The 24,093-nt window shown below is 43.8% G+C and overlaps 1 protein-coding gene across 1 annotated transcript in view; it reads right to left on the bottom strand.

Moving 5' to 3' along the window:
• Nucleotides 1–5,164: 5,164 nt before the first annotated feature.
• Nucleotides 5,165–24,093, bottom strand: part of slc2a11b (solute carrier family 2 member 11b) — a 38,386-nt gene continuing 19,457 nt past the window's right edge. Inside the window, exons 8-12 of the mRNA XM_048611699.1 lie at nt 20,883–20,993; nt 17,673–17,774; nt 10,132–10,207; nt 6,785–6,912; nt 5,165–5,705 (exon numbers count right to left, since the gene is read on the bottom strand). Coding sequence (XP_048467656.1) covers nt 5,505–5,705; nt 6,785–6,912; nt 10,132–10,207; nt 17,673–17,774; nt 20,883–20,993 — 618 coding nt within the window. The 3' untranslated portion in view covers nt 5,165–5,504. The remainder of the gene's footprint in view (nt 5,706–6,784; nt 6,913–10,131; nt 10,208–17,672; nt 17,775–20,882; nt 20,994–24,093) is intronic.

The following is a 24,093-nucleotide window of genomic DNA, read 5'->3' as shown; positions in this document are numbered from 1 at the left end:
GTGTGTGTGTGTATATGTGTGTGTGTGTATATGTGTGTGTCTATGAATGTGTTCATATGTGTATGTGTGTGTATGTGGGTATATGTGTATGTGTGTGTATATGTTGTATGGGTGTGTGTATATGTGTATGTGTATATGTGTGTATGTATATGTGTCTGGGTATGTATGTGTGTGTATGTGTTTGTATATATGGGTGTCTGTGTATACATGTGTGTATATGTGTATGATTGTGCGAATGTGTGTGTATATGTTTGCTTGTATGTGTGTGTGTATATATGTGTATGTGTGTATCTGTGTGTGTGCTTGCGTGTGTGTATATGGGTGTGTGTATGGGTGTGTGTATATGTGTATGGGTGTGTGTATATGTGCATGTGTATATATGTGTGTGCGTGTATGTGCATGTGTATGTGTGTGTGTGTATGTGTGTATATGTGTGTGTGTATGTGTGTGTGTATGGATGTGTGTGTGTGGGAGGGTGTGTGGGAGGGTGTGTGGGTGTGTGTATGTGGGTGTGTATATGTGTATGTGTGTATGTGTGTATATGCATGTATGCGTATAAGTGTGTGTGTATGTGTGTGTGTGTATGGGTGTGTGTGTATAGGTGTGTGTGTGGGAGGGTGTGTGGGTATGGGTATGTGGGTGTGTATATAGGGGTGTGTGTATGGGTGTATGTTATGTGCGTGTTTCTGTATGTGTATGGGCATGTATGTGTGTGTGTATATATGGGTGTGTGTGTATCTGTATGTGTATTTGTATGTATGTGTGTGTATGGATGTGTGTGTGTATATATATGGGCGTGTATGTGTGTATATGTTTGGAAATACTTTTTGATTTGATTTGATTTATTATTGTCACATGTACCTAGGTACAGTGAAAAGTGTTGTTTTGCATGCAGTACAGGCAGATCATACCATACAAAGTGCATTAGCGTAGTAGAATAGAGCGAAGAAAATAATTTTACAGCTGCAGAGCTGGTCAAAGAGTGAGATCAGCATTAAATTGTGTGTAGGAACAAATTACTGAAGATGCTGGAATCTGTACTGAAAACAACATCCATGGAGAGAGAGCAAGCTAACGTTTTGAGTCTACATAACTCTTCAGCAGAGCTGAAGTGAAGTGTGGAGGGGACAGCATTTATGCTACAGTTTGGGGGGGGTTCAGGAGTAGTGGGTGCAGGGTGCTGATGCAGAAAGGGTGTTGATAGTTCAGACTAAGTGACCAGAATGTGAGAATGGCAGAATAATGATGTGTCTCTTCCCAGACCTGAAAGGACAATAACGGGAATGGGAGGTGGTGAGGACATAATAACATGGTAAAAGAAAGGGAAGAAATTGTTCACAATTTGAAGGTGTTGAACTCGATATTAAGTCCAGAAAGCTGTAAAGTGCCTAGTGTGAAGATGAGATGTTGTTCTTCTAGTTTGTGGTGTGATTCACTGGAACACTGCAGCATGTCAAGAATAGACATGTGGGCATTTAAATTGTGGGCGTGTGTCAACTTGTGTGTGTGTGTTTATGTGTGTGTGCGTTTATGTGTGTGTGCATGTTTGTGTGTGTGTGTGTATGTGCATGTGTATGCGTGTTTATGTGTGTGTGTGTGTTTATGTGTGTATGTGTGCGTGTTTTTATGTGTGTGTGTGTTTATGTGCATGTGTGTGCGTGTTTTTCGCGTGTGCGTGTTTATGTATGTGTGCATGTTTATGTGTGTGTGTGCGTGTTTATGTGTGTGTGTGTGTGTTTATGTGTGTGCGTGTTTATGTGCCTGTGTGTGCGTGTTTACGTGTGTGTGTGTGTGCTTATGTGTCTTTGTTCGCGTGTGTGTGTGTGTATGTGCTCATGTGTGTGTGTGTGTGTGTCAGTGTTTCTGTTTAGTCTATGTGTGTGCGTGCATATGTGTATGTGGGCGTGTGGGTGTGGGGATGGCCCAGCAGAGGCAGAGAGGATGCAGTCTGGATGAATGGGTGTGTGTATATGTGTGTGTGTATATGTGTGCGTGTATGTGTGTGTGTGTATGTTTATGTGTGTATGTGTGTGTGTGTGTGTGTATGTGTGTATATGTATGTGTGTGTGTGTGTGTGTGTGTATATGTGTGTATATGTGTGTGGCGTTTGAGCACAATGTTTAGGGGCCGGGGCTGGAGTGGGGGTGCAGTTGGGGAATGCTATCTTCTTGGAAGTGGAGGGGGGAGTTGTCAGGGATGCCTCTGATGGACACAGAAGACCACGAAACAGGGGTACCACCCTCTCCCTCCCAATAGCAGCCTGCCGGTCTGCCCATTTTGCCCCTGAATTGGCAGAAGTGCAACAAGGCTCTCCAGTGGTGAATAATTAGTCATTGCAGTTCCTCAAAGGCTGTGTGCCAACTTTGCCACTCTGTAATGTGAAATCCTGGAGAACAACAGCCAACCATTATGTTTTACTAGCAAACACTGCCTTCAAATATGCTGCTGAGAGGCTTTTTAGTATAAAAGCAAAGGAGTTATATTAAATCTTTATAAAATGCTGGGTTAAGCTTCAATTAGAACATTGTCGTCAATTTTAGACCCCACACTTTTGCACTGCAGGGTGCAGAACAAACAGAATGCAACAGTACCAGGAATAAGAGATTCCAATTACATGGACAGACTGGAGAAGCTGGTGATGTTCTTTAGATGAGACAGCCATGGAAGTTTTGATTTATGTATTTAAAATTGTGAACAGCTTCAATAAATAAAAACAGCAACTGTTTCCAGTGGTAGACTGACAGGTAACAAGAGAAACACAAACTTAACATCATTGGCAAAAGAATCAGAGAGAATGTGAGAAATAAAAAGCTAAACATGTAAAATGATCTGGAATCGACTGCCTGCAACCATTGTAAAAGTAGATCTAATAACTTTCGAAAAGAAGTTGGATAAATATTTGAGTAGGGAAACAATTGCAAAGCCAAAGGCAACAGGCTGGGGAGTGGGACGAATGGGATAGTTTTTCCGCATGGGCCTGATGGGCCAAATGGCCTGCTTGTGTTGTACAATCGTACTGTACATTAACCAGCGTTAGTAATTCCCACTTTACTGCAATAATGCATGATAATCTAATTTCAGACAAAATTGTATCTCCGTCCCAGGAGATAACTGCAGCAGTTCCTCAAGGTAGTGTCCTGGGCCCAACCATCTGCAGCTGCTTCATCAATGACCTTCCCTCCATCATAAGGTCAGAACGGGGGATGATTGCACAATGTTCAGCATCATTTGCAAGCCCTCAGATCCTGAAGCAGTCCACGCCCAAATGAAGTAAGACCCAGACAATAGCCAGGCTTGGGCTGATGAGTGGTAAATTACATTAGAGCCCTACAAATGCCAAACAATACACACCTCCATACACCAAGACTCCCCAAAATCTATCCACCATCAGCAAGCCAGGAATCAGGAGCGTGATGGAATATTTGCCACTTACATGGGTGGGTGCAGCTCCAACACTCAAAAAGAATGACACTATCTAGGACAAAGCACCCTGCTTGATTTGGACCCCATCCACTACCTTCAGTATTCACTCCAATCACTACCGATGGATAGATGCCGCACTGCACAGTTCACTGCAATAATTTGCCAAGTCTCCTTTCATAGCACCTTCCAAACTGCGAATTCTCCCACCTCAAAGAACAAGGGCAGCAGATGCGGTGGAACATCACCTGCAAGATCCCACCGAGCTCCGTACCACCGACCATTCTGACTTGGAACTATACTGCTGTTCCCTTAGTGTCACTGAGTCAGTATCATGGAACCCCCACCCTAACAGCACTGTGGGTGTCCCTACTGTCCACTTCTTCCAACCCTCTCCATTGCTCCATGGACTGCAGAGGTTCAAGAGGACAGCTCCCCCAGGCCATGGCTGGGCCAGGGGTACCAGACAGCAGAGGTGGTGCACCTGCAGTGGTGGGCAGGGACTCAGGGCATCTCAGTGCTGGTAGACTGACAGCGGTGAGGACTCATAGCAGAAGCGGGGGAGTGATCTGAACGTTTCCTTTTCCTTTGGCTGCTTCTTTTGTTTCTGTTTTTGTTTTTAGTCCTGTCTTTTGAATACTAAGATGGCACGGGATAATGGCCACTTTGTACGCTGTATTCCTGTACTCGGGTACACTTGGCAACAAAATCTAAATCTAACCTTCTGATGGGTCATTAGGACTGAGCTGATCTAAGCAGATATGCGCGCAGCCAGTGAAAGAATTTTTAAAAATTGCTTTGCAGTGTTAAATTTGAAAGCATTTCATTTGCAGACCAACCCAATTCCTGAGTTTGATGATGTGCCAGTAAAAGTAGCCGATTTATAGCCAGGTGGAGCCAAGGCATGGACAAGCAGCTCAAAGCAATTCAGACTCCAAACCTTTTCTGATGAAGGGTCTAGGCCCGAAGCGTCAGCCTCTCTGCTCCTATGATGCTGCTTGGCCTGCTGTGTTCATCCAGCCCTGCACCTTGTTGTCTCGGATTCTCCAGCATCTGCAGTTCCTACTATCTCTTTATGCCCCTTTGTGTTTTCTTCATTCTCTCATGGCATGTAAATGTTGCTGTCTGGGCTAGTATTCATTGTCTGTCCCTAAACTGCCCTTGAGAAGGTGCTGGTGAGCTACCTTCATGAATCACTGCAGTCCATGTGCTGTAGGCAGATCCTCTTGGGGATGGAATACCAGGATTTTGTCCCAGTGAAGGAACAGTGATATATTTCCAAGTCAGGAAGGCTTTGTTATGTTTGATACAGCTGGCTTGCTAGGCCATTTTCAGAGGGCAGTTGAGAGTCAGCCACAGTGCTGTGGGTCTGGAGTCACATGTAGACTGGACCAAGTGTTGAAGGCAGATTTCCTTCCCTGAATATTATTAGTCAAACAGATGTTCCTTCCCAACCCTCTCCCCCTCAGCCTGTCCGCAACCATCGACACTGTTTTCATGGTCATTAGATTCTTAATTCCAGATTTCTTTTTATGGAATTCAAATTCCACCATCTTACCAAAACCCAGAGCATTACATGAGTTTCTGGATTAGTCATGCAGTGATAATACTACTGGCCTTGTGAGCATACTGTTGTGCGAACCAGATACCAGGATCAGAAACCAACTTTTATTTTATCTCCTTACAGCAGCATGTTTAGCTGCAAGTCCGGGGTAGACATGTTTTAAATTCTATTAAGACAATAGCAAGTTATATAAAGTTTATTAACATTTAGATATCATTTTTCCCAACTCATGACTGCTTCAGTTTCAGATCATCTAATAATCGGTATCAGACGAAGTGCTGAATATCTGTGCTGAATGTGGAAGCATTAACAATTCAAATCAAAACCTGGTCCATGAAACTGCTCAGCCCAGGTCCCCAGCATGGGGTAACATGGGTTAAACACTCTTAAAATGAGATATTGTCAATTCTCCCTCTTCTGCAGTCAAGCTGAATGATTTCACCAGGACAATGCTGTAATTTCACGGTCTCCATCACAGTGCAACAGACTGGCACAGTTGCGTTGGTTTCTTGGATGCCAATTAACTTTCTGGGAAATGTGACAGCACCATGGCTCTGCTGGGAATGTCTCCTCCTTTGTTCTTGAAATTCCGGGCTCGAAATTCCATCTCAATTTCCAGGAAGGACATGTTTTTAGTTTCGGGTAAGATGATGTATATGAACAGTGTCGCCAGGAGGCACTCAGCCAGGAAGATGAGGAAGCAAAACTGCTGCAGCCCCTCCTGCCAAGCAAACCCACACAATAGTGAGCAGACGTGTCATATAAAGTTGGCACATTCAAGGGACACAGGGGAAGCTGACATTGTACTGCCCAGCTATTCAACACACAGAGTCTTGGAATCATAGAGATATACAGCAATGAAACAACCCCTCGGTCCAACACATCTATGCCAACCAGGTATCCTAAATAAATCTAGTCCCATTTGACAGCATTTGGCCCGTATCCCTCTAAACCCTTCCTATTCATGTACCCATCCAGATGTCTTTTAAACGTTGCAATTGTACCAGCCTCCACCACCTCCTCTGGTAGCTCATTCCATACACGCACCACCCTCTGCATGAAAAAGTTGCCCCTTGGGTCCCTTTTATATCTTTCCTCTCTCATCCTAAACCTATGCCCTCTAGTTTTGGATTCCCCCACCCCTGGGAAAACACCTTGACTATTCACCATTTCCAAGCCCCTCAGGATTTTATAAACCTCTATAAGGTTATCTCTCAGCCTCTGACACTCCAGGGAAAATAGCCCCAGCCTCTTCAGCCTTTCCCTATAGCTCAAACCCTCCAACCCTGGCAACATCCTTGTAAATCTTTTCTGAACCCTTCCAAGTTTCACAGCATCCTTCCTATAGCAGGGAGACCAGAATTGCACACAGTATTCCAAAAGTGGTCTAACCAATGTTCTCTACAGCTGCAACATGACCTCCCAACTCCTATACTCAATACACCGACCAATAAAGGGAAGCATACCAAATGAATTTTTCACTATCCTATCTACCTGTGACTCCAGCTTGTTTCCACATCTTCTGTTATAACCCCTGCTCCATCCCCTCATGATCCCTAACCAATCCTGACACAACCCTCTGCCTCATCCCAACAAACCATCCCAGTTCTCCCTCATATCCACCACTCCTTCCTCACCAAAACCGCACCCCCACCATTCCAAATAGACTCACCCACTGTCCCGTCCCATCACACTCCACCCCTGCCCCCCATCCCCATCCCCTGCTATTGTGGGAAGTTGAATCGGTTTCTGTGGGATAACAGCTTTGTTGGGTTTTCCAAGTCTACTGAAGGTACTTACCACAATAACAGGGAACATGATACTGATGAGGAAGAAGCTGATCCAGTTCACAGAGCTACTGATCATGAACGCTGCAGGACGTGTGGACTGTGTGAACAGCTCCCCTGTCACTGTGTTGGTCACACCCCCTGGATCAAGCACAAATACATTAATTAAAAATATTCAGTGCGAAGTGGGTTGTACAGCATCTGCAGTGGTTGGGGGACAACTGTCATTAGTCTGTGGAAGGTCTCTGTTTGGTTAAGGAGCATCAGCGTGTGAACTCTCTGTTAGTTTGTCTAAGTGAGAATGTCCAGCTTGGACAAGATAGAGACTTGGTGATGCATGGGAGTCTTGGAAACATTTCATCACCTGTTTGTGCAATGTTGATGCAGCTTGGGAACCAGGTGGTATGCATAAGAAAATGGGTTCACACCATCAACCTCCTGGTTCAGGGCACAGTTGCAAATTTTGTCAGGCACTCAACAGAGTTCCAACCACCAACATGGAATCTATCAGGGTCATGATCACCTCTGATTAATATTCTAATATTTTCTGTCTATTATGTGTATTTTGGTTTTATTGTTTGCTAAACACATCTAATGACCCTACTCAAGACTCGTCAGGACCTTCATCCCTCAGTTACTTTCACAGCTTAAACCTTGGCTCTGGATTCCAGGTGGAATATGGCTGCTACATCGTATAAACATCCCGCATCCCCCCAACCCCAAACACACACACACACTCTCACATGCATGCACTCTCACGTGCACGCACGCATGGACACATGCGCACATGCACTCTCACGCGCATGCACACATATACATAAGTGCGCACGCACTCTCACATGCACACACACATATACACATACATGGACACACACTCTCACATGCACGCACACATATACACACACACACGCACTCTCGCACGCACTCTCACACGCACACACTCTCGCATGCAGGTACACACACGTACACACACGTTCGCACTCTCATGTGCATGCACACATATACACACATACACGCACTATCACATGCACACACTCTCAAGCGCACGCACACATACACACACATGCACACACTCTCACGTGCACACACATATACACTCACATGCACTCTCACATGCACGCACACATATACACTCACATGCATGCACTCTCACATGCACGCACACATACACACACATGCATGCACTCTCACATGCATGCACTCTACACGCATGCACACATATACACACACACACACTCTCACACGCACGCACACATATACATACACATGCATGCACTCTCATGTACACACACATGTATGCACACACATACATACAAACATGTACACATACACATACATACATATACACACACACATATATGCACACACACACATATATGCACACAAACGCACACACACACACATATATGCACACACACATATATGCACACAAACGCGCGCACACACACACACACACACACACACATATGCACACAAACGTGCACACACACACACACACACACATGCACACAAACGCACACATGCAAAGGCACACACAGTCTGTCTGCCCAGCCTGGTAAATGAGAATTAGCTCTTCACTTGATCTTCCTCCAGCCAGAGCAGCAGCAACTTTAACCAATGGCGCTGCTAAACTGAGACCCCTCAGCACATACAGTCTAAATGCCTAACATTACACTGGTACTGAAATGTATATTATAGCAGATTATACTGATGTGTAAAGAGTAACGTATCTTTTAGAACACTAGTCTTTGCCACCAACGAGCTGCTGCTGTCGAGATAAAAAATATATGCCAAGGTGTAATGGATTGTACATAACACAGCAAGTCCCTGCTGTTGCTCATTACCAGCTAGCACTAACAACCCAACCAGCCTGTACTGTGGAACATGGATAGAGTAAATGGACAAGGTCTTTTCCCCGGGGTGGGGGAGTCCAAAAACTAGAGGGCATAGGTTTAAGGTGAGAGGAGAAAGATTTAAAAGGGGCCTAAGGGGCGACATTTTCACACAGAGGGTGGTGCGTGTATGGAAATGAGCTGCCAGAGGAAGTGGTGGAGGTTGGTACAACATTTAAAAGGCATCTGGATGGGTACATGAATGGGAATGGTTTAGAGGGATATGGGCCAAATGCTGGAAAATGGGACTAGATTTATTTAGGATAGACGAGTTGGACTGAAGGTTCTGTTTCCAGTTGTATAGCTGTATGATTCTATGACTCTAACCAATTTAAGACCTTCAGTCAGGCTTGCAGTGTGGAACACTTGTACCTATGATTTGTTATTTGTAAATTTTCTCACACTAAACAGGAAACAGTCATTCTGTTTCATTTCCCAGGCAATCCATCAACTAATCAGAGTCAAATTGGCTGATTTAAATTTAAACAATGCTTGGCAGTTAACTGTCAGTTATCATCTAAGTGGTGCAGCATAAGAGATTCTTGTGACACAGTGGCTGTATCCCTACCTCTAGGACAAAAGATCTGGATTTCAGTCACATCTGCTCCAGGGATACGTCAACACAATTTCCGAACAAGTTGATTTATAGGTAATTTTAACTGACACATTCTCCATGACAACACTCTCAATTACATTCAATTTGCCAATTGATCAGCACCCTCTTACAGTATAAAATGTTGTTCATCTTTACTCTGGCATTCTTGCAAATGTCCTGATTAGTATAAGATGAAAAACTTCAGCAGAATGAGTCTTTATTCAGCAAAACTCAAGTAAAATTTAAAGATGATTTTGTAGACACTTGGAGACACAGAGATGTAGAATAATGTCCGAAGGGAATAATGCTGAGGCACTGCCCAAAATGATGATATCTGCAGCTCCAGTGGGAAAGCAGCTTTGGATCTTGAAGGATGCAGACTTAACATCTGGGCCTTCCTCAGTCGTAGTAACAATCATCTGCAGACTATGTACAGTCTATTGTAGCAAGGTAACTTGTAGCCAGTTGCTGTTGTGCAATAAACTATAACTTGTTAATACAAGAGCCTTTTCTCATTAGACTGTCAGCTGGCTTTCCTCTTCCACATTAGGCCAAGAATAGATCCTGTTGATCTCTAGTGGGAAACGGCTGAAACCTACCAGATGCCTCTTATACTATGAGCTGTGGTGAGGACCCCTCACACAACAAGAGCCTCTCTACAAACAACCAGAGACCTCAAACAGATCATAGAATGCCCTGCATGGTTCAGCACAAGGCAACAGTGCCCCTTCTAGATGCCAGATATGAAGCGTGAGTGGATTCAGAATATGAAACTGCTGACTTAGCTGCTTTGGTGTCAGAAGGTGTAATTAGAACTGCTGGGGTCTGTTTGTGAACCTTTGTTGACTTGCTCTTCATTGTGAATATACCCACCTGGTCCAAGGCCGAAGCTTAGGATAAATGCAAACAAACAGGTCATTGTCATGTAGGGCATCCAGAAATAGGAAGCCTGAAAACAAACAGAAAACGTCAAAGTTCTACAGGTTTCACAATGGCATTTCTGATTATTTAGAACCAAGTGTTTATGGAGATGATTTTTGAGTGTACCAACTGAACAATTCCAAACTGTACTACTGGTCCCTACATGGGAGTAGGGGCTGAGAGTGTTGGGTGGAGAGAGTAGGGAACAGAATGTTATCAGGGCCTGGGGGGTGGGGGCGGGCACTGCCATCTTGTCTGTATTGACAAAAGGGGAGGGAAAAACCCCAAAAAACTGCAGATGCTGGAAATCAGAAACAAAAACTGAAATTGCTGGAGAAACTCAGCAGATCTGGCAGCATCTGTAGGAAAAAGAAAGCAGAGTTAACGTTTCGGGTCCGGTGATCCTTGTTCAGGACTGATTGCAGCTGGGGAAAGGTTAGTATGTGCGCTGAAGATGAAGTGGGGGGAGTAAACGATGGAGTCCGGAGAGAGAGAGCTACAGCTGGACAAAGGAAAGGTTAAAGGTCAGCCTGGGTGAATCAATAGCTGGTGATGGGGACCATTAGGGACTGATAATGGGATGGCTGTGGTAATCAGTTCTGAAGAAGGGTCACTGGACAAGAAACGTTAACTTCACGAAAGGAGGTACACTGGGAAGGCGGCACTTGAAGACTCTAGCCATTGGCTGTTACTGTACTGTAAAATACAGAGGTTGGAGCAAAGGAGGAATAATGCAGCAATAATGTGCAAAGTGCAATATTTCTGATTACATGTAGAGGGCCAGGCTGAGAGACTTTTACAGTTGCTGTTACTTGCTTGATGAGTGCTTGCAGAACTGAACATAAACCCACTGGGAATCAATGGTCAAAGAGTAAACTCATTGACAGTGAGGTATCTTGAGAAACCAGATGCTCCACAATATTTTATCTCCCATTACAAAGAATATGTAAATCATTGAAAACAAATACCTATGTTTCAATGAGAGATCGTAGAGAACAGTTAATATGTGAGCTAAATATAAGAACTTTACACTGGGTTCTTTCAGCACTTGTGTTACTGCGAAATTTTAGCATTTTGTTAAAGGAACCAAATGGCTTTGCCTATTCACAAAATATTTGCCATCTTCATCCCTCACTATTAGTTTTACAGTCGCTTAGAATGAAAGGGATCTATATCCAGAAAAAGGCCCTTTGGCCCATTGAGTCTGTACTGTTCAAAAACAGCCACCGAACTATTTGAATCCCATTTTCAATCACTTGGCCCATAGTGTTGGATGTCTTGTCATGTCCACATCTAAATACTTCTTCAATGTCATGAGGGCTTCTGCCTCCACCACACTTAAAGACAGAAAGTTCTAGATTCCCACCACCCTCTGGCTAAAACATTTTCCCTTCACATCTCCTCTCAGCCTGTGCCCCTTGCCTTAAATCTACGCCCCCGGTCATTGATCTCTCCACCAAGACAAAAAGTTCTTTCCTGTCTACCCCCACGCGTGCGCCCCTCATAATTTTATACATCTCCATCATGTTTCCTCTCAGTGTCCTTGCTCCAAGCATAACAACACCAATCTACCTTTTTAACCAAAGAGTCTCCAGTCCAAGCACCATCCTGGTAAATCTCAGGATCATGTAAACCCTACAGTACAGAAAGAGGCCATCCAGCCCATTGAGTATGCACTAACTCTCTGAAAAGCATTCTACCCAAACCCAGACCCCCACCCTGTAACTTTGCATTTACCACAATTAATCCACCTAGCCTGCACATCCCTGGACACTATGGGGCAATTTAGCATGGCCAATCTACTTAATCTGCACATCTTTGGACTGTAGGTAGAAACCAGAGCACCCGGAGGAAACCCACACAGACGCGGGGAGAACATGCAAACTCCACACAGTCACCCAAGGCTAGAATCGAAATTGCACTCCCTGTTGCTCCCCTGCTGATTCTTCAATCACTTGCCTAGCTTTGTTACCCAAGCCCAGGACTGGTCCCTCTCTTAGACAGCCTCCTACACACTCGCTTCAAAAAGTCTCCTGGATATACTTTAAGAACTTCACTTCTTTTAACACTTTCACACAATGACTATCCCCATTAATGTAGGGGAAGTTGAAATCCCCCACTATCACTACCCTATTACTGTCACATCTTTCTGAAATCTGTCCACAGATCTGGTCTTCTTTTTCTCCCAGACTGTTCATGGGAATATAGTACAGTCCCAGAAATGCGATTACTCCTTTCTTGCTTTTTAAGTTCTTCTCATACAGCTTCATGTGAGGAGCCTGTGTCATCCCTCCTTACTGCTGTAACTGATTCCCTGATCAATACTGTGACACCCCCTTCCTATTCACCTCCTTCTCTCCTGAAGACCCTATATCCTGGAATATTGAGCTGCCAGTCCTGGCCCTCTCTAACCATGTCTTAGGGATAGCAATTACATCAAGCCTTCATATTTAATTTGTTCCCTCTATTGCTCTACCTTCTTCGTTAGACTCTTAGCATTAAAATAAATACCATCCAACCTTCCCAAACTCTCTTGTGCCTTGAATGGCCTATAATTGTTTCCTTTAATTTATTTGTTCATGGGATGTGGGCATCGCTGGCAAGGCCAATATTCATTGCCCATCCCTAATTGACCAGAGGGCTGTTTAGAGTCAACCACATTGCTGTGGGTCTGGAGTCAGACCAGGTAAGGATGGCACTTTCCTTCCTTAAAGGACATTAGTGATCCAGATGGGTTTTTTTCCTGACATTCAACAATGGATTCATGGTCATCATTAGATTTGTAATTCCATATTTTTATTATAATGTGGAGGTGCCAGTGTTGGATTGGGATGGATAAACACAGAGGTCACACAACACAAGATTTTAGTCCAACAGGTTTATTTGAAATCACAAGTCTTCAGAGCACTGAAGACTTCATCTGATGAAGGAGTAGCGCTCCAAAAGCTACTGATTTCAAATAAACCTCTTGGACTATAACCTGGTGTCGTGTGACTTCAGATTTTTATTGAGTGCAAATTCCACCATCTATCATCATCATGTGATTCAAACCCAGATCTCCAGAACATTACCTGAGTTTCAAAATTAACAGTCTAATGATAATACCAGTAGGCCATCACCTCCCCTATGTTTTCCTTTTTACACATAGAAGAAAACATGTACAACATTTGGTGCTATATGCATTTAACCTTCAGTGTTCTTGAAGTCTCTCAAAGTAATTCATGATTAATGAATTACTTTGGAGGTGCACTCAATGTTATGAAGGACCTTGGACCTTTGACAATATCAAACGTGCTATATGCTAGAAGCAAGTTCTTTTTGTTGTGTGGGTGAACTCAGCAACCAGTTAGTACACAAAGTGATCTCGGAAACAACAGTTCAGTGATTGAGTGCTTACCTTGCTTGGGTGATCTTGGTTCGGGGATAAAGATTGGCTGGGACACGAGGTCAACTCTCTTGCTCCTCTCTAAAGAGTGCAAAGGGATTTTTTCTATCCACCTGTACAAGTGGATCTCAGTGTAATGGCTGATCCAAACAGCTATTTTCAGCTGCTTGCACCATTTCTCTAGGATTTCGCCTGACCTCACACCAAGGTTACAGCAGCAATTGGAATGCTCCTATGGAAATTCACAACAGGCTTCTTTGAGCAAAGTGGGAACATGGCATACACATAACATCACCACCTCCAAGTTCCCCTCCAAGTCAGTCACCAGCCTGACTTGGAAATATATCGCTGTTCCTTCACTGTCACTGGGTCAAGATGCTGGAATCCCCCCCCTAATGGCACTGTGGGTCAACCCAAAGCAGGTGGACTGCAGCGGTTCAAAAAGGCAGCTCACCCCCACCTTCTCAAGGGCAATTAGGGACAGGCAATAAATGCTGGCCCAGCCAGAAATACCCACATCCCACATGTTAAATAAATAATTGTGGCTCTCTGAGATGAACCAGCTTGATTTAAAACCATTCTGCCATAAACTCAGGAGGGCTTTTGAAGCCAGTAGATAGAAAATGTTGGGCCTCATTTTGGAGGAAAAAGCTGGTCAAGTGGTAGGAGGGAGAGCATTTCAGAGGCAGTGACTGTAAGATTTGATGTAGTCATGGGAAAGAAACAAAGATGGAGCAAATATAAAAGTTCTGAATTGGTGACAGGCCAATTGTAATGTGATAAGACAGAATCTGGCCAAAGTGGGCTGGGAGCAGTTACTTGTTGAAAGATCTTTGCCGGGGACTTTTCAAAGACAAAACAGAAGAAGATGCAAGGCCATCCTTTAAAAGGTGAAGAGTGGGACTAACAAGCCCAGAGAGCCCTACACATCGAGGAATATACAGGGTTGGATAAGGACAAAACGGGATGCTCATTGTAAATATCAAGGGCTCAAAACACCAGAAACCCTGGAGGAATATAAAATGTTTGGGGGGTTTACTTAAAAAATAAGTAAGGAAAACAAAGTGGGCAGCATGAATAAACATTGGTGGCAAACTAAAGGAAAATCCACAAAGGCATTTTATATTAGGTGCAAGAAGATAACCGGGAAACATTAGGGACCCGAGTAGGAAGTTATGGGGGAGTCAGAACACATACAATGAGGTTGTCAATGAGTACATTCCATCTGTACTCACTATAGTGAAGGACAATCTAGATATACAAATGGGGGAAGAGGAGTGTGATGTACCTGATCAAATTAGAACTTAGAGGGAGAAAATGTTATCAGTTTTAGCTGAATAAGTCCCCAGGCCAGATGAGGCATATCCTAGGGTTCTGTGGGAGGCATAGGAAGAGATTACAGGGGCCTGACATTAATTTTCAAATCCTCTCTGAACACAGGAGAGGTTCCAAAGGACTGGAGATGCCATTATTCAACAAGAGTGATAAGAACAAATCAGGAACTATAGGTCAATGAGTCTAACATCAGCAATCATGAAATATTGGAAAAATTTCTGAGAAACAATTAATAATCACTTGGAAAGGCAAGGATTAATCACGGAGACTGACCATAGCTTTGTCGGGGGAGATAATGTCGGAGCGGTTTGATTGAATTTTTTCAAGGACGTGACCAAGTGTAAAGATGGGGGTAATGCAGTGGATGTCTTTACATGGACTTCAGCAAAGCTTTTGACAAGGTCTCAAACGGGAGACTGTCAAGGTGGTAAGAGCCCATTTGGCAAAATGGCTCAGAGGCAGGAGGCAGAGGATGGTGATCAAAGTGTTTTAGTGACTGGAAGCCTGTGTCCTGTGGCATAGCACAGGGCTCAGTGCTGGGTCCTTTGCTGTTTGTAGTGTGCATTAATGATCCAGACATGAATGTAGGAGGCATGATTAGTAAGTTTGCAGATGACATGAAAATTGGTGGGATGGTAATTAGCAAGAAAGTATACCTTAGACAACAAAACAGTACAGATGACTTGGTCAGATGGGCAGAACAGTGACAAATGGAATTTAATTCTGAAAAGTATAAGTCCTTTTTGGGAAGTCTAACATGCCAAGTGTGTAATGGGTTCATGTTAGGGTCCTAGAAAGAACGGAGGATCATGGGACCTTGGTGTGTATGCCCAAAGATCCTTGAAAACAGCAGGACAGTTGGAGAAGGTGGTTAAGAGGTATATGGGATACTTGCCTTTATTAATTAAGTGACTGAATACAGAGCTCGGAGGTTATGATATAGCTGTATAGGACATGAGTTAGGCCACAGCTGGAGTACTGTGTGTAGTTCTGCTCGATTCACTATAGGAAGGATGTGATTGTACAAGAGAGGGAGCAGAAGAGATTCACCAGGATGTTGCCTTGTCTGGTGCAATTCAACAATGAAGAAAGACTAGGTAGGGTTGTTTTACTTAGAGCAGAGAAGGCTGAAGTGGGGACCTGACTGAGATGTACAAATCCCTGATGGGCAAAGAGGAAGGATATAGGGAGAATATAGGGTAGAAACATTATTAGAGGGATCAATAACCAATGGGCATGGATTTAAGATGAATGGCGGGAGTACTCCTGCCTGGCTACCAGGTTGACGGCCCATGACAGTGTACTTAACACGAAGGACTGTAAAGTTGAACACTTCTTCTTTATTTACTTATTTTTCTGCCTTTATATTCTATGTTTTGGTTTATTTTTCTGAGTTTTAAGATGGTGCCAGAGGGTGGCGACACTATACAACACTTTTCACCGTATTAAGAGCCAAATATACATGACAATAAATAAATAAGTAAATAAATAAATAGAAAATCAAGTTGTAGAGGGGATTTAAGGAAGACATTTTCCATCCAGAGGGCAGTCTGGATCTCACTGCCTCAAGCAATAGAGACAAAGGCCTTTCCAACATTTGAGTAGTATTTAGATGGTCACTTGAAATGCCACTGCATTCAAAGCTAGGGGCCAAATGCTGGCAAATGGGACTAGAGTAGCTAGGTGGTTAATGAATGGCATGGATGCGATAAGCTGAAGGGCCTGTTTTGTAATACTCTTTGACTCTAACTTGATACATGACCCAGAGTGGGAACGGTATCAAATTGACTAGTTTTTGAAAGCTCCCCTCCAATTTTCAAATGAACAGAAATGTCAACAACTCTAGTTCCAGGGAGCCAACATTTCCTACTAAACGAACCGCTGCACAGATTTAACCACTAACTGACTTATGATGCTATTTCTAAAAATTTATTCAGTCATTTTTGGAATTTGAGCAATTGTGGCAAGACCAGCAATTGTTGTTCATCTCCAATTGATCTTCTTGATCTGCTGTACTCCGTGGTGTGTAGCACCGTTCCCTGTGCTGTTAAGGAGGGAGGTCCAGGATTTTGACCAAGTGACAGTGGAGGCATGGTTCCATGTCACTATGATGTGTCACTTGCATGTCGGTACAGATGTTCCCATGCATCTGCTGCCCTTGTCATGGATGGCAGAGGTCCTGGGTTCGGAAAGTGTTTTGGAAGAAGTCTTGGTGAATTAATACAGTGCACCTTGCTGCTCCTGAGCTTGAGCAGAGGAGGGTGGGAATGGTGAAGGTGGTGGATGTGGTGACAATTAAGTGGAATCACTGGATAGTGCCCAGCTTCTTGAGTGTTGTTGGGGCTGCTCCCATCCAGGCAAGTGGGGAGTATTCCATTACACTCCTGACTTGTGCCTTATAGATGGTGGACAGGCTTTGGGAAGTCTGGTACTGAATTACTTGCAGAGAGGTCTTCCTTTATACCAGCCATTAAAACTAACACATTTTCATTTCTAAAACTAACCGTCTTTTTAGTTATAATATCAAAGAAGGGCAAACAATTCAACTGTCCCATGCCACAGGCACAAAAAGACTCTGCAGCTGTGTTTGCTGTCCATCTATTGACTTTAACAGACACAAAAATTACAGGCCTCTATTCATCTCAGTGATGCACAGCAGAATTTGTATTCTCAAATTTTGAACCTACATCTCCTTGAATAGTTAAATGTCACTTTGCCTTGTCTCTTTGACATTAGTTCAAGCTGATAGATGAGAATGATTGAGCCATCTTGCCTGATAGGTCAGTGTGATAGTCACTGCAGCACAGCACAAAGCCATGAGTGAATATCCACCGACGATAAGCATTCGCCTTCCGAGGCGTTCAATCAGAAGACTCTAGAAAGTAATGACACTATTAGCACCATTTCAGACATTGTAAGAGGAAGAATTACACAAACTTATACTGGTTCACATAATGACCAACAATATCCAGTGAAAAAAAATCAAACTGAATTGTGTAGAAGAAGTTGCATCATCACTGAAGTAGTCTGCATGACCATCTCTGATGTAATAGGAACTGCTGTGGCTCTCAATAACATCACCTCCAGCCACTAAACATAACTCACTTCTTCCAGTCCCCATTGTCAGACCTTAAACAGGGTAATTTGCGATGTGTAAAATTTGATGCATTTCTCATTCCCAGGTTTGATGGATAGTGTACCATGCTTTTTGAGGGGGAGTTTGGAGTCCTCCTGTGATATGTATATCAATGGTGCTTGGAACTTATGTTGATAAGGAAATGCCCCTGTTCTGCTATAATTCTGCAATTTGCATTCCTGACCAATTGAGATGTGGGCTCACAGTGACTGGAGTGTGCAATTGCTGGGAGAAGATTACTGAGGTTGGATTTTTGAAAACAGGCCAGAGTCCAGGTCAGAAATGAATGGGGACACAATTTAACTCCATCAGCCGCCATGCCCATTCCCGACCACAGTTTTGGCCCCCAGCCATTTTTAAAGCGGCTCATTTCAGATGGTCGTTAGCAAATGACAGGTAGCCGATTGAGGTTAATTCAGTTACCATACCAACAGTGACATCTAATCAGCAATATGGGCAGGCCACATTAATCTGGGCCATTGTGTAGGGCTTAGATAGGAATTGGGGATGGAAGGAGGGCCCTGATAGATCAGGGGAGGTGCCACAGTTACAACTGTGGGTCCCCTGAATCTTGGCCAGGTAGCTTCCTGCCCTATCTGCCAGTCTGAGCATTGGAGGTGCTACCCATGTCCTCCAGCCTCAAACGCCCTCACACCATTTCTGAAGGAGCAGTGAGCTTGCTCCTTAGCTGAAGTATTGAACATTGAGTTCATGCTGTGGCGCCACTCTGTCCAGCCAAATGAGCTGACCCCTGCCTTTACACCACAATGTATTAACTTGTTTAGTACAGTGAACTGCCATGTGAACTGAATGATATCTTTAGGAATAATATTTTGGAGTAAAGGGTTTAAAAATGGGCATCCTGTTGTACAGTATCTTAAATTAGAGGGAATTGGGAATATTACATGATGAAACAAAGGATAACCAATGTTAACAGCTCAGTCAATAGCACTGATAAACAGTAGCTACACTTGTTCTATTCCCATACCCTTTACCCACTTCACTTTGGTCATATCTCAAACCTATTTATGTATTGACATGATTTCTGCTTCAGTGACTGCAGCTACTCTAACAGTGTGAGAGCCAGACTATTTTCTTTTCCCCAAAATCTCTTAAATTTAACCTTGATTGCAGATATTCCTTTGGTATGCGTCGCTTAAAATCACTAGGAGTCAGGTCTCATACCACCATAAATTTTAAACATTTTTGATCGGCTCATTTAAACCCAGGTGCCATGATGAAAGCTCAAGAGTTCAAACAGGTAGTACATATTATTGCCTTACTGATAGTCTGGGGCCCCACATTAACATGGCAGTTACAGCCTGCGACTCAGTCATCTGTCTCGGACCACAATGTTTTCATTCTGCAAATGAAGCCACCCAGTACGCGTTAATTCGGTGGGATCCATCCAACAAGAAAAACAACAGGATCCAGTCTGCCTTCCAATAGATTTATTCACAATATGCAGCACAGCAGAAGTATACACTGTCACTTTCCCCTTCCACAGGTCAGGCTGACCATGCGGAAACTAGCTCTTATACTTTAAAGAAAAACATCAGTCATGACAACACCTGCATTGCAGGTGGGACTTCATCCCAGGCTTTTTAACCCAGAGCTAGGGACACTACCCTTTGTTCCACATGACCCTAATATTCCGGTCTCCCTGCTATAGGAAAGACTTTGTGAAACTTAAAAGGGTGCAGAAAAGATTTACGAGGATGTTGCTGGGGTTGGAGGGTTTGAGCTATAGGGAGAGGTTGATTAGGCTGGGGCTGTTTTCCCTGGAGCGTTGAAGGCTGAGGGGTGACCTTATGGAAGGGACATAAATGGGTGAATAGCCAAGTCTTTTTCCCAGGATAGGGGAGTCCAAAACTAGATGGCATAGGTTTAAGGTGAGAGGGGAAAGATAAAAGGGACCTAACAGGCAACATTTTCTCATAGAGGGTGGTACATGTATGGAATGAGCTGCCAGAGGAAGTGGTGGAGGCTGGTACAATTACAACATTTAAAAGGTCAGATGGGGACATCAATAGGAAGCATTTAGAGGGATATGGGCTAAATGCTGGCACATGGGACTAGTTTAATTTAGGATATCTGGTCGACAGGGACGAGTTGGACCAAAGGGTCTGTTCCCATGCTGTACATCTCTATGACACTATCTTTCACCAGCTTAAATTTGTTTGCACATAATGGCACACCTCTGGGGCAGGAGGGATTTGAACTCAGATCTTCCGCTAGGTATACCGCCACAGCACGACTAGACCCTCACCTACTGAGTCCTATCATTCGTTGTAATCAGCCTATTCAAACATGTTCTAACACACCTCTGGTGGGACTTGAACCCAGACCACCTGGCCCAGAGGCAGGGACAGAGCCACCACACCACATAGCTTTGTAATGCACCCCACCCTTTCTTCAATTGGTATAAGCCGCTCCAAATCACAAGTGCACAGTCTCAACTGACCTACCATTTGCAAACACTGGCACTTTGAGCACAGCCACCTACTTTCAAGAAGAAAACTCAAACGCAGCTGTTTAATTGTTTGGTCGATTTTATACAGCCACCTCTTTTATTTATCTTAGAGCCCACAGACTGGAAATTGTAGGGAGACACATGAAATATTGGACCTGGTATTAGTGGGATCAAACCTGAACACCAGGCACCAGCTTTGATATAACACAGTTTCACCTAGAATATCGTTTTGTGCTACAGTCCCCATTGACTATATATTAGTGGGATCCCTGTGTTCTCTGATTTAAATGAGGGATTTGGAGATGAGATAAACCATGAAAACAGCCCCATTGTTTTCTGCTTGACCAGCTGTCATTTGATGGGTTTGCACTTACACAGCATAGGGCTGAGAAACATTCACACACCCCAGTGCCCATTGTAACATATGGGATATAAGCTTCTGCAATTCCAGCTTCAGTAAAGACATCGGTGGCATAGAAGTAGATCTGAAACAGAAAATTCCTTCATTTAAATTGTAAGTGGATAAGCAACAGCACTGAACACAGACACACCATTGATTGATAACAACGTTCAGACGTTTTTAACATAAGTTTCTACCCATCTGGTGCTCATTCGAATTTTGGGTCAGATTTTGTACACCAAGAACGCTGGCCTGCTTGTGGTTAGTTATTGTACTGGTCCTAACTCATGAAACAGCTCACTGAGGTTTCTTCATCAACGCCTTCTAAACCTGAAACCTCTACCACCTAGAAGGGCAACAGATGCATAGGAATATCGCCACCTTTGAGCTCCCCTCTCCAAACCACACAACATCCTGACTTGGAACCATTTCACTGTTCATTCACTGTTGCTGGGTCCTTAACATTCATACACCCACATGGACTGCAGTGGTTCATGAAGGCAGCTCACCACCACGTTCTCAAGGGCAAGTAAGAAGCAGCAATAAGTACTGGCCCATCAGTGATGCTCACATCATTTACATAGTGGACCCCACAGTGGCCAAGTATTTACACTCACCAGTTATCAACCTGCCCACAAAGAATGGCCTATTTTCTGGTGTGTACTGCGTGGATTTGAACTGAAAGGGCTTAACATCATTTTAAAGATGATTTTTGAACCTCTTTCCTCTATTCTAATCGGTTGGTTAGGAATTTGTGCTAAATGCTTGGTGGCCCACAACAACTGGAGAGTGGGAATCCTCCTCTCCTTACCATCAGTTCTTATAAAGCTCGAGGTGGAGCACTGAAAGGATGGCAGACAAGCCAGGTCTCCCTAGTGGTAAATGCAGGTTCCAAGGGGAGGCTCAGTGGTTAGCACTGCTGCCTCACAGCACCAGGGTCCTGGGTTTGATTCCACCCCCGAGCAACTGTGTGTGTGGAGTTTGCACGTTCTCCCCGTGTCTGTGTGGGGTTCCTCCAGGTGCTCCGATTTCCTCCCACAGTCCAAAGATGTGCAGGTTAGGTGGATTGGCCATGCTAAACTGCCCATAGTGTCCAGGGATGTGCAGGCTAGATGGATTACGAGGGGTAATGGAATAGGGTTGGGGGGTCTGGGTCTGAGTTGGTGAACAGGGACAGGGAGGACACAGAAGAGAGTGTGAGAGATCCACTGTCCTGTGTTCAGCACTCATGAAGCATTCTCATCTGTCCCAGTTATACACTTTCCTCATCTAATTAACCAAAGTTTCAAATCTAAACTGCTACTTCTTAACAAGCTCAATGAGCTATAAGAAATTTGCCACAAATTGTTAATTTGTGTGCATTAGGTAACTGTGATTACAAACTCCCCAAAAATCAATGCAGTTTTTACTTTGTTAGTTGTTGACTGCTAAACTAAAATACTTGAAATCCTAACTCAAGCGTTAGTTATTTCTTTGAAGTGTTGTTCTTTCCCCTCCTGGAAATTATTAAGTTGCTTTAATGAAGCGAGACTCAAACCTTAAGGCAAAAAAATCATTAAAATAGGTCATGGAAATGTGCAATTATTTGATAGCCTCTGGGTTTCAGTGATGCTAAGGAAGTGGGGTGCTAGTAAGGATTTCCCAGGGTATGTGCATGTGTGGTGTGTGTGAGCATGTGTGTGTATATGACAGAGATTATTTCCACTGGCTCCCTTCACTTGCATCAGGGAAATAGCCAATTACATCAGACACAGCAAATACTAAAGTGAAGGTAAAGAAAACCCAGGCATCAGGCTTTTTCACTCTCTAAGCCAGGATGCTCTATCATAATTCCAGCAACCTGAAAATCTGGAGGGTCACTGAGAGAAATGAAGTAACTAGCTGAGCTGTTTACAGTTTGCTCCTAATGATTGGCTGAGGGACAGTATTCAAAATCTGTGTGGAGAGAAAAAGAGCTAACATTCCAGGTCAATGACCTTTCATCAGAATGTGAAACCTGAATGAACTCTTGTTTCTCTTTCTGTAAAGCCTGCCTGACTAATGGGTAGATATGTCTTCCTGCCCCTCATCAGGTATATTCTTGACTAAGGGTAGGTCGTGGGGATCGCTGGCTGGGGCAGTATTTACTACCAATTCATTGATGCCTTGAGAAGGTAGTAGCGAGCTGTTTCCTTCTTCAACTGCCCATTTTTTCCAGGTAGATGCACAATTCTCTTGGGGGGGACCGAGTTTCAGGATTTTGACCCAGCAACAGTAAAGGAATGGCAATATATAATCAGGATGGTGAGTGGCTTGGAGGGGAACTTGCAGGGGGTTGTGCTACCATGTATCTGCTGTCCTTGTTCTTCTAGATGGAAGTGGTCATGGGTTTGGAAGGTGCTGTCTGAAGATCTGTGGTGCATTTCTGTGGGGCATCTTGTAGATAGTACACACTGCTACTACTGAGCATTGGTGGTGGAGGGAGTGGATGTTTGTGAACCTGGTGCCAATCAAGTGAGTTGCTTTGTCCTGGATGGTGTCAATCTTCTCAAGTGTTGTTGGGGCTGTATCCATCCAGACAAGTGGGGAGTACTCCATCACACTCCTGACTTGTGCCTTGTACATGGTGGACAGGCTTTGGGGACTCAGGAGGTGAGTTACTGGCCACAAGGATTCCTTGCATCTGAGCTCCTTTTGTAACCACAGTATTTATATGACTTATTAAGCTTCTGATCATCAGCAACCTCCAGGATGTTGATAATGGAGAATTCATTGATAGTAAAACATTGTTGATGTTAAGGGGTGATAGTTAGATTGTCTCCTATTGAAGACGGTCATAGCCTGGCATTTGTGTGGTGTGAATGCCACTTGCCACTTGTCAGTCCAAGCCTGGATATTGTCTAGATCTTGTTGCATTTGAACATGGACCAATTCAGTATTTGATCGGTTGTGAATGGTGCTGAACATTGTGCAATCATTGGCAAACATCCCCACTTCTGACCTTTATGATGGAGGGAAGGTCATTGATGAAGCAACTGAAGATGGTTGGGCCTAGGACACTACCCTGAGAAATTCCTGCAGAGATGTCCTGAGCTGAAATAACTGACCTTCAACAACCGCAACCATCTTCCTATGTGTCAGGTAAGACTCCAACCATACAGCATAACATAATAAATGTGAAATGTTAAAGAGATAGTAGGAACTGC

The sequence above is a fragment of the Rhincodon typus genome, chromosome 24, assembly GCF_021869965.1.
Source record: "Rhincodon typus isolate 14 chromosome 24, sRhiTyp1.1, whole genome shotgun sequence".
NCBI classification, from domain to species: Eukaryota; Metazoa; Chordata; class Chondrichthyes; order Orectolobiformes; family Rhincodontidae; genus Rhincodon; species Rhincodon typus.
This window is presented reverse-complemented; position numbering and strand designations above follow the sequence as displayed.